General features: G+C 36.1%; 1 protein-coding gene across 3 annotated transcripts in view; it reads left to right on the top strand.

Annotated features, from left to right (window-relative positions):
* Window positions 1-2,503, top strand: part of PLD5 (phospholipase D family member 5) — a 158,943-nt gene extending 156,440 nt beyond the window's left edge. For 2 of the 3 annotated variants that reach the window (XM_079298893.1, XM_079298894.1), the window contains exon 10: window positions 520-2,503. In XM_079298893.1, coding sequence (XP_079155019.1) covers window positions 520-755 — 236 coding nt within the window. In that variant the 3' untranslated portion in view covers window positions 756-2,503. Of the gene's footprint in view, window positions 1-115; window positions 352-519 lie in introns of all 3 variants that reach the window. The other variant, XR_013773437.1, reaches the window with a different exon arrangement.
* The last annotated feature ends 7,609 nt before the right edge of the window (window positions 2,504-10,112 follow it).

Genomic DNA, 10,112 nt, shown 5'->3' on the forward strand with positions numbered 1-10,112 from the left:
TTTTTTTGCCCTGCTGTCCCCAGGATTCAAAGTGCTTATGTGTTACCTTAGATTTCAACAAAGACTGTAATAACTGGCATAAATGAGTAAAATCTATTTTTCTTTCCTGAAATAGTATCTGTCAACAGGTAGTTTGTAAAATATCTACTGTTTTGGAACTTTGAATTGTTTATACAGAAAAAAAAATATCATTCTTAGCACTGAAAAAGCCAGTGAGGAAAGTACATGGATTAATAATGTAATAGATGTAAAAGGAAGAGAAAATTAATTTTGAATAAACAGAAGAACCTGTTTTCACTTCTGAAAGTTTAGAGCTGTTAAAACTTCAAGAAACAATCTTCACTACGCATGGTATGTATTGGAGCTTTTTTTTTTCATCAGGTATTTAAAAAAAGAAACTTACTTCCATCTCTGCACTGGGGGCAATGGTTCTGGATTGCCTTCAGGGAGATGGGTTTTTTATTTGGTTCTTCTTTTAAATGTTAGAAACTTACTGTTTATTCCTGCCTTTGCTTGCAGGTAATTTTGATTGGGTGGGAAATGCTTTTACCCAGAATGCTGGAGCTGGCCTTGTTATCAACCAAGCAGACGCGGGGAACAGCACAAGCATCATTAAACAACTCAAGGCTGTTTTTGAAAGGGACTGGTATTCACATTATGCCAAAAGTTTACAACCAACAAAGATCCCAAACTGCTTTAACCACAAACTCAATAAAGGAACTTCAAATAAGACTGCCATGAGCAATGCGAATTAGAAAGACTATTTTACCGTTTAGTATGGCAATGAAGAATTATGTTGGGGTGTAGCCCTCTTTCGTATTTACAGACAAAAGACTTAAAGAAAAAGCAAAAAAAAAAAAAAAAAAGTTTGGTTTGGGGGGTTGTTTTTAGGAAAAAGCACACTTATATTAAATCTGTCTAACCTATATTCTCTATATGAATTATTTAAGACTTTCAAAGACTTTGTTACTTCTGACACTGAATGTCATTTCCGCTTCCATGTGAATTTTAATGTTCCACATTTGAATTTATCAGCATGTGTCAATGTTTCTGTTTTAGGACTTTCTCCAATTGCCAACCTGGCTAGAACAAACCTTGAGGCAAAATGAAGATTCAAGCTATGAAGTGGCATTCTAAGATCAGTTATTATTGACATACAAATAGGTGGTAGGTTTACTGTAATAGAAAATGTAAAGGAATAAGCAAAGTTTCACCCATATAAATAATTCTCTTTAAATAACTACCCTGTCATAAAAATGGTTGGTTGGTTTTAAGCATTTACTTTGAGTATCACTGTTCCATGTCTTCTAACTAGCCTTAAAATGTATTGGAGTTACAGGACAGGTAATTCATTCATCTCCGAACAGTATGAGAAATTTTTGAGGGCTTGGGGTTGACCTCATCAAGTTTGTCATATTCCCTAAAGCCTCTCAGATTTTTTTTATCAAAGTACTGTGGATTCCTTTCAAGAGAATAGTTATTTCCAATTACATGAATTTCATCTGACAGTGAAAATCTCTGAGTTAATAGCTAAAACCTAGGACTATATTTTTTTTTATGTTTTCATAAATCTCAAGAAAATTTCTTCCCTAAGTAAAATATTTATGATGTGTGAGTGAGCAGATATGTGATGACTCATTATTAAACCAATTCACATCTCAAAATCAAATACTGCTTTTTAGAAAGGCCAAGGGTTATGCAAAATCATGCAATAATTGTTGTTAAATGATCATACAGTACTTTTGTTGATTTTTACTCCTGAAGAATTTGTTTTCCTATCTTCCTTTTAAAAAGAAATAAAAATTGGGAAGTGATTTTTTTTGTTAAAATGTCATCCATATAGGTAAATATACCTGCATGGACAGAAAAGAGATGCCTTCATTTAGACCACAGTTTTAGTTGGTGTCAAAAGTGTGCCTCTACAGTCACAATTAAATTGCACCAAGGAGCAACTGTTCTATAAGAGTTTGCTCTTTGAAGAAATGCATGTTAATGTTTGACAACAGATTTTTCTCCAGTCAGAGGTGTAATAACATATTTTCATATTAAAAATGTTTCACTATTCTGCCTCTGCTTCCATTGAAAAACACAGCCTTGAAAGCAAACTGCATTCTTCATTTTGTTAAATATTCACAGAACCTTTTCCAAAATGATGACTTTTCTTCTCATCTCCTGAAGGCACACTTCAAAAGCAGAGGGCAAAAAGAGAAGGAAATCCAGCCATGTTCCAATGTACTATTTTAATCTTAAGAAGGAGTTAAAAGCCCACCTTGACTTTCAAAACATAGTTTACACTTATAAGGTAAAAAATTAAAGTTTATTTTACAGTGAGCACAGCTTAGGAAATTCTAATAAATTAACATATGCACAATTTCAAATTGTCAGTTAGAGATACCCCACAAGACTAATGATGATCCCCAAAGGCACACTTTTGACAGAGAATTTTTTTTTTAGTTTGCAATTGCAAAGATTTACATCATCTTACTGAAAATAGTGATAAATCAAAAAAACTTTTAAGATTGTCAACTTTTACAGAAAATATTTTGCACAGCTCCAATAGGCAGTAACATTTTCTGATATTCAGATAAACACATGCCATGTATGTCTCTCACACACACATAGAAAAGCATATAATCTGACATGCTGATAAGAAACAAGTATTTAAAAGGAAAAATGTTTTCTGAGTTGCTATGAGGAAAGATCTTTTTGGGGACAAATTTCTGGATTTTCTTCCTTCTGTATTTAATTTAGAGTATGTATAGTATGTAGGAAGATACATTCCCAGCACTTAACTTACTTGTTGTGGATTTTTGGTTTTGTTTATGAAATTAATGTTAGTCCAAAATTTCAGCTGAGTTGTACCACCAATAACTTTAGTCTTATGAGTCAAAAACCCACAAAATGAGCAAACAAAAAGCCCACCACATTTTTAAATGTTGAGAGACTTGGACAATTTCTGAGGTCTCCATGGATAGGTGATCTTAAAGTTTATCTTAAACTTAACAACATAAAACACAAAATAATTCATACAAAAAAAAACACCAAAAAACACTGTCTGGAGTTGTTAGCAGCTAGTGGCAATAATATACAGTGATTAATCAATGTAGGGATATTTTCCCCTTTTGCATTATGGATACTGAAAATGGGTTAAGTTTTTAAAATGACATATAAATAATGGAGGATCTGAGTGGAACACAAATTTGTCAGATGATAAAGCTAAGCTGTTTACAAAGCAGGATTGATTGATGAAATCAGACTGACCATTAACTGATTTAGTATAACAAATGAATGTTAAAATAGTTTTACTGGACAGGTCCTAGGAAAATGCAGATCATAAAGATCATAACAAGATCTGTTAGTTTGCAAATATTTTCTTATTGGCTAGATAAACAGATACTTGGTGCTTCAATGACCCCCCTCGAAATGCAGGTACATAAAAATACTTTTTTTAAGTGGCAGTTTGTTTTGTTTTTATGAATGGAAGAATTTGGGTGGTTTTGAACATCTTTCAATGTGAAATACTGGCCAGCCATCCCATAAATGGAATGGCAGACTCAAATTTCATTTGGTGCAAAGTATGGATCAATACTGTAATAACTGTTTAGAATGGCCTCAGCTCCAAAGTAGTGCATAAGGCCTTGATCTATTACATTAGCTAAAAGACAAAGTGCATCCTTGGACTTCAGCAAATAGGAATATAAAATACCAGATTATTTTTTGAAACTAAGGGGATTGTCACCAATTATTTGGCCTGGGCCAGCGCTGTTACAGTTTAACTAGATTTGCTAAAACAGCCTCAGTTTTGGCTTCAGATCCTTCTACACTGTAATAAATTGAAAGCAAATCCACTACAGTGATTTCAAACTAGTTTAGTAGGGATCAGAATCTAAACTAGTTTCTTCTTGCTTCCAGTCTCCTGAGTATCACCACTGCACAGGCTCTTTCCTAATTTACCAGGGATTTGCATTCAGGGGTTTCTCACAGACCTTACAGGCATCACCCAAAAGATGCACTTTCTCTAGGCCCTTCTAACTGGCATTGGTAAGTAACTCTGTCATATTAAAGGCAATTTCCTAAACAGAACAGTTCTATTCTTAAAGAATATAGACTGTGATTGTTGTTTGCTGCAAACATTTACTAGTGCCTTATTCATACAAGTTTTTGTTTAACTGTTCCTCACATGAAGTCCTGCTAAAGATCCTGTATCTAGTACAGAGGCATAGAGCAAATTTCCTAAGTAAGAAGACATTGTGACGTTTACAGTTTAGTACCTAAAACTAGAGTCACAAAGAGACAAAAACTGACTGCAAGATGTTGGTCCAAACCACAAGAACACCTAAACTGGAGCATTTTTATCCAATCCCAGTTCAAGAACTAAATTTCACAATTTACTCCTGGCTTCATTATCAAATAATCTAAACATAGTTGAGTTATTCTGTCCTGCCAAGATATAAAATCTGAATTCTCCCAACATCTGGCTGCTATCAAAACCATAATCACAAAAATTCCTGTAAGCACAGGTTGAAGTCCAAATATCACATAGTGGCTACTTTCCAGATCTTGCATGTTAAGTCTCAAGTTGCTTTTGGCCAGCTACTTTTTCTTCCTGAAACATAAACTAGTAATCCACAACTACTCTTACCTCTTCCTTGAAGACCAGAAAGGCACAGATTATATGCTACAGCACAATAGCTGTACCCTAACAGAACAAATTTAGGTTTTACCCAACACAGGGCCAGGTGTTCCTCTCAGTAAATCCAGGCTGTACTGGTGGTTCAGAAGACAGCTTGAGAAACAAATAGAAAAGCCTACAAATACTATTTTTAAGATCTGCCCATTATTTGCTATACTAGTAGCTACCTAAATTCTACTACTATGTTGAGATTTGCACACATAAAAACTGAACAAGTAAGTTCTCTTACCTGCCAGTTTAATCTAAGGAAAAAATCCAAAAATTTATAGGTTTTTTTTTTACTTTAGCATGTACTTACTGGAAAGAGTGTACGCACTGTCAGCAAGATGGTGAAGACATCTGGCTATTCCAGTTCTTCAATCTGAAGTTCTAAATATCCCTGTCTCAGATAATTATACACTTGACTCTGAGGATGGCCTTATAGAGTGCACTAAGTTATCTTAAACCCTTTCTGGTCTTCAAAATTAACTCTTCATTTTAATACAAACATGTTGGCTAAATATTTATAATGTTTCCAGATGGTAATTTCTGGTGCTGTGTTTTTCTTCCACTCTTACCCTTTCTCTATCTACATCTATCATATATTCATGGTTTTTCAGTCATCATTATTCCAATGCAATCTATGTAAAGAAACCAGAATGAATCCTTGGTGTGTTTAAAATTCACAATGATGCCTCCCAAGTTGAAGGCACCAGTGAATATGCTCCACTTCTAACTGTAAGGAATAGCAGCTCAACTGATTCTGTAGGAGATTGCTTTTCTCAGCTGTAGTTTTTCACTTTAATTACTGCTGGATGTTATTTATTAATTTCTCAGTATTGAATCAGGTTGCTCTTGGATCATCACTTTGCACAAATGCCTTAGAAGCTTGCCAAACTAGCATGTAAAAAAGACCTCATTCAAAATAGTTTAGACAAGAAAAGAAGAACTCATGTGCTTTATGCTCTGAAGGGTGCAGAAGTCAATGGATAAATTCCGTTCCTATAATAAAGTGGAGCTTTCTATTGTACCTCCTGTTTAGATTAACCCTGCATGGGCTTCCAAGAAAAGTCTGTGAGAATTGTTTGTTTGAATTACCTTGTGATCAGCAATTTACAGAGAATCTGAATGAAGAATCCAGCTGTACTGAGTGGTTCACCACAGTAACTCTAACTGGGTTTTCATGAAAACACATTTATATTCCATATCCATATAATACAAATGCATTAACATGCTAATGTCAGGTTTGCCTTACAGTTCAAAAGCATGTAGGACAAAAATTAAGCTACTGCAGCCTGTTTCTGACAACATTTTTAAAAATAGATTTTAAGAGCGTAATTCAATTCTGGCTGCAGATTATTCTGCTGTAGTAATGTAGTCAGCTCTATTTTTTTTTCACAACAAATTCTACACTGTGATTTTATGGGAAGATTCAATAACTTTTTAACTCTGTAAAATAACCGTGATTATTCTCCCTTTAAGAATAGAAAGAAGGTTGAGATGGCCAATTCAGGCTACAAAACATAACAAAATGTAATGAAATGGCTGGCAGCTGCAGCATTCCAGAGGATTACTTTGTGTTATGTTGAATGGCTGCAAACATGAACAGTATAAATTACATGTATCACGACCGTGTTGGGTGAACACCTGATGGACGTTGAAGCTCAAACAGCAAAATCCATCCCATTTGTAACAGCATAAAATATAGTAACAGTAGAGAGGAAGTGGCAAAAAGAGCCAGAGGCAAACTAACTTGGATCAGCTTGAGTTAATGGACTGGATGCTGACATAAAAGCTCTGGACTGCATTTTTATTTTGTTCCTTTCTCTGCAAAATCCTGTGTTTCTTATTCAACCCCCTTGCTCATCTTTATATGAGTGAACTCCCATGATTTTTTCCAGAACAAGGAAGGAACCTTTAACAACTTTGAACTTAACTCTTAACAGAAGGAAATCAGCATGAATAAAAGCCCATTGATTTCTGTTTAGCAGGTCCCAAGTAGTAAAGCACTATTTGAAATGAGACTCCTCCTTGGACATTAGAAGTTTCTAGTGTGATATAAAAATTGACAACATAGCACACGTCTGCAAATTTCACATCACACACAGCATTTGCTTGCTCTCTCAATGTACAAATGCAGTCATCAGACAGATACCATTCTGAACTACTGATTAACTGGTGAGAACCAAGCACAAGTATCAGGCAATCCAATTGGACACACAAATGAGGAAAAGGAATCCTTCCAGAAGAGCTAACTGTATAAAGTTTATAATTCACTTAGAAGCTGGAATTATTTCAAATGTAATTTTGAGGGACTTAATGGGGATTAAATAGGGCAGGAATCTTTCTGTTAAAGGCATGCACTGTTATATGCAGTGTCTAAGCAAAACAGCATATAAAATGTAAAATGAGAAGCTCTTCAAATGGAAGTATGTAGATCAACATTTCATTGACTGACCTGCTAACAAATATTTTCAAGTGGATTTGCTCAATGACAATTACTGCACAATAATCTCTTAAATTACTCTGCAAGTATTTCTTATTTGTGTTTCTTCAAGTGACACTGTACCTGTATTCTGTGTTTTACTTGAAACTTGACAAAAAAGCAGGATGCTTCTGGAAGTGATAGCTCTTTCTTTCAAAAGGTCAGAGGGCTTCCTCTTACCTAATTTGTCCTCCTATTGTCTTCTACTTCTTCAGCAATCCAGTCCAGGCTTACATTTGTCATTGCCTGATTAGAAAAGAAAATTAAGTATTTTTAGTCACTTGCTGTTTCTGAAAACTGCTGGCTGTTCAACATGGTCTTGCCCTTTGAGAGATCCTTCATCTAATGAGATACTAAAAGTATAATAAAGGAGACCAAGCACATAATTCCAGGTGCCTCACGTAATTCTTTACCTGGAAAGACACATATACAAAATCTGGAAAAAGAGATGGAGGGCAGGGCTGGGGAGAATGCTTGGCAAGCTACCAAGTTTCTTCTGATTATATAAATACCACTTCTGGTGAACTTACTTTATTCTAGAATAAACCATTCTTTACCACACAGCCAGATTTGCAATGACTGGAATGTGTGGCTAACTTCTGCATGAAAGGTGAGAGGCCAAATGCCCCTCCTCTTTATGAATTGAACTAATTTCTTCTCTGTGTAAGAGAGGTGGAAGAGGCAGGTAACTATGCTTCCTCTTTTGAGGAAACAGGTCAGGTTGCTACTAGAAATAGAGCTGATAAGGTTTCTAAAAGAAGCAAAGATCTTATGCATCTGATTTCTTTTATTTCTCACAAGATAGTGCATCTCTGTGGGAATTTAGGGCTCACAGCTTTTGTACCAATTTCTTTGTGGCAAACTGTCAGACTTCTCAGGAGAGCTCCTTTTCCTCCTTCTCACTATTCTCAAGACAGTTGTGACATTAACAATCTCCAGATTCTTCAAAGATATTTCTAAACTAGACTGTAAGAATTTTCCCTGTGAAAAGGCAAAATGAAGGGGAGGTTCAGTGAGGAATCCAGAGAACTTAGTTCAAATACTAAAATACATAAGAAATCAGGATCAAAGCCACAAGGCATTCTCATTTTTGCCAGTGAATGAGACTTGGGAAAATAAATGAGAGGCTAATGATGTACCTCAGATTAATGAGACTGGAATTTATAAACCAAAACTCTTACTTTTATGGACAGTCCCTACATCTGAACTGCTGCTCTCATTACGCAGAGATGCAGTAAAGAATTGGAGATCATCTTTGATACACTTCTCAATGTAAACAACTTAAAAGACAGGCTTAAAAAAATGAGGTTCTGTGTATATTTATACAGATCTTACTGCCAAATAATCATTGAAAATCTGTAACTTCTCACAGCAGTTGTGTCTTCAGATGTGACCACAGAGATCTTACTGAACAGGTCTGGAGAAAGGCAGAAAAACAGTATCTGTGGCTGCAAGTAAGCCCACCAAAAACAGAAAAAGCTGCAAGACTATTTTTCAAGTGCTAGTTGATATAGTAAAAGTATTCAAATGTCCTCATCCAGCTCTTATTCCAAATATCCTTGTATCAGATTCCAAATACAGACTTGAGGCTCCTTCCACACATACACACAGGGATATGTCCCCAAAGGAAAAACGAGTATCTTTGCCACAAGAGCTTGGAACATCTCTGGCAAAATTACTTGCTCCACTACTGTCCTACTCATAAAGGCTGACAGGAAATAGTACAGCTTTCTGGAAAGGGCCACATGTCCTTTACTAGAACATGTAAATATGCACACAGAGAAACTCAGAATAATGAGTTACCAAAGTGGACTCCTGGCTGCAGCACAGAGGGACATCAGTGTCACCATTTCTGATAGCACACACCAAATCCATCTACTCACCTTGTCATTCCCACACTGCATGTGGGCCAAAGCTCACTTTTTAGAAAAACAAAGGGCAGTCTTTCTCTCTGAATGAAACATTCCAGAGAGGATTATACCTTTTTTTATTATTTTTTTTTAATAGAGAGAACAGCAATCATTGCCCCACTTTTCTTCCCTTTCCACATTCCACTTTGCAAACTAGCAAACATTTCCACCATCTCTGCCTCATCTGTCTTTTTCCTTTTCAAGCTATTTCCTGAATGCTCTTTCTGAATCCCTTGCTGCTGCTTTGTACACAGGGATGAATCCCTGCAACTTGCATTGTTGGTGCTGTAATACCCTACAAGGCTACTTCCACTAGCTTTACCTGAAGTGCTCAGAAGAAGGAAGTGCACGCACACAATGTTTAAGGACACACAAATTACTATGTATGAAGACAAGGAAGTCAGGGCAAAAGCAGAATGCAGGCACTACTGGAAAAATACCTGGACAGGGAAGAGGTCTAAAGTCATACTCAATCCAGTTTCACCTTGGCACAACCAAAACTTGTATGAGGATCTAGAGCTCAATTTTGCAAACCTTGCACAACTAACAAAAGCCTTGCCTCCAGGAATTCTGTTTGCTGTTGGCCTGGAGTCATGCTCCAGGTTAATCTGCCAAGCTAGGCAATAACAGGCGAATCAAAACCACAGACAACTTCAAGCCACGTGACCTCAGCTTTATCCTCCAGGTGGCATTTGGCCACAGAGGGGATCTAACCTGGGTACTTGTCATCTTGTGACAGTTAAGATGGTCCAAGCTCACCATTGTGTATAACACCACTACCTTCAAAAGAGCAAATGAAGAAAGAAGATCCCTCTGCAAACACATTTTAAATCTCTACGTGTGACTTTGGCACTGCATTGGATTTCCCAACACAATCTAAAAGTATCAGGAGTCCTGTGTAGAGTTTGCAGAGCAAAAAGGTTATGTACTATACATTTCCTACTATACCTCTTCTGATGGAATAACTATCAAACACAAAAATCTGTCTAAACTTATTTTGAGAACTGCATGCCAGCTTATGCAGTAGCTAGATATGTGGCAAGAT

Source organism: Erithacus rubecula (assembly GCF_903797595.1).
Source record: "Erithacus rubecula genome assembly, chromosome: 2".
Taxonomy (NCBI): Eukaryota; Metazoa; Chordata; class Aves; order Passeriformes; family Muscicapidae; genus Erithacus; species Erithacus rubecula.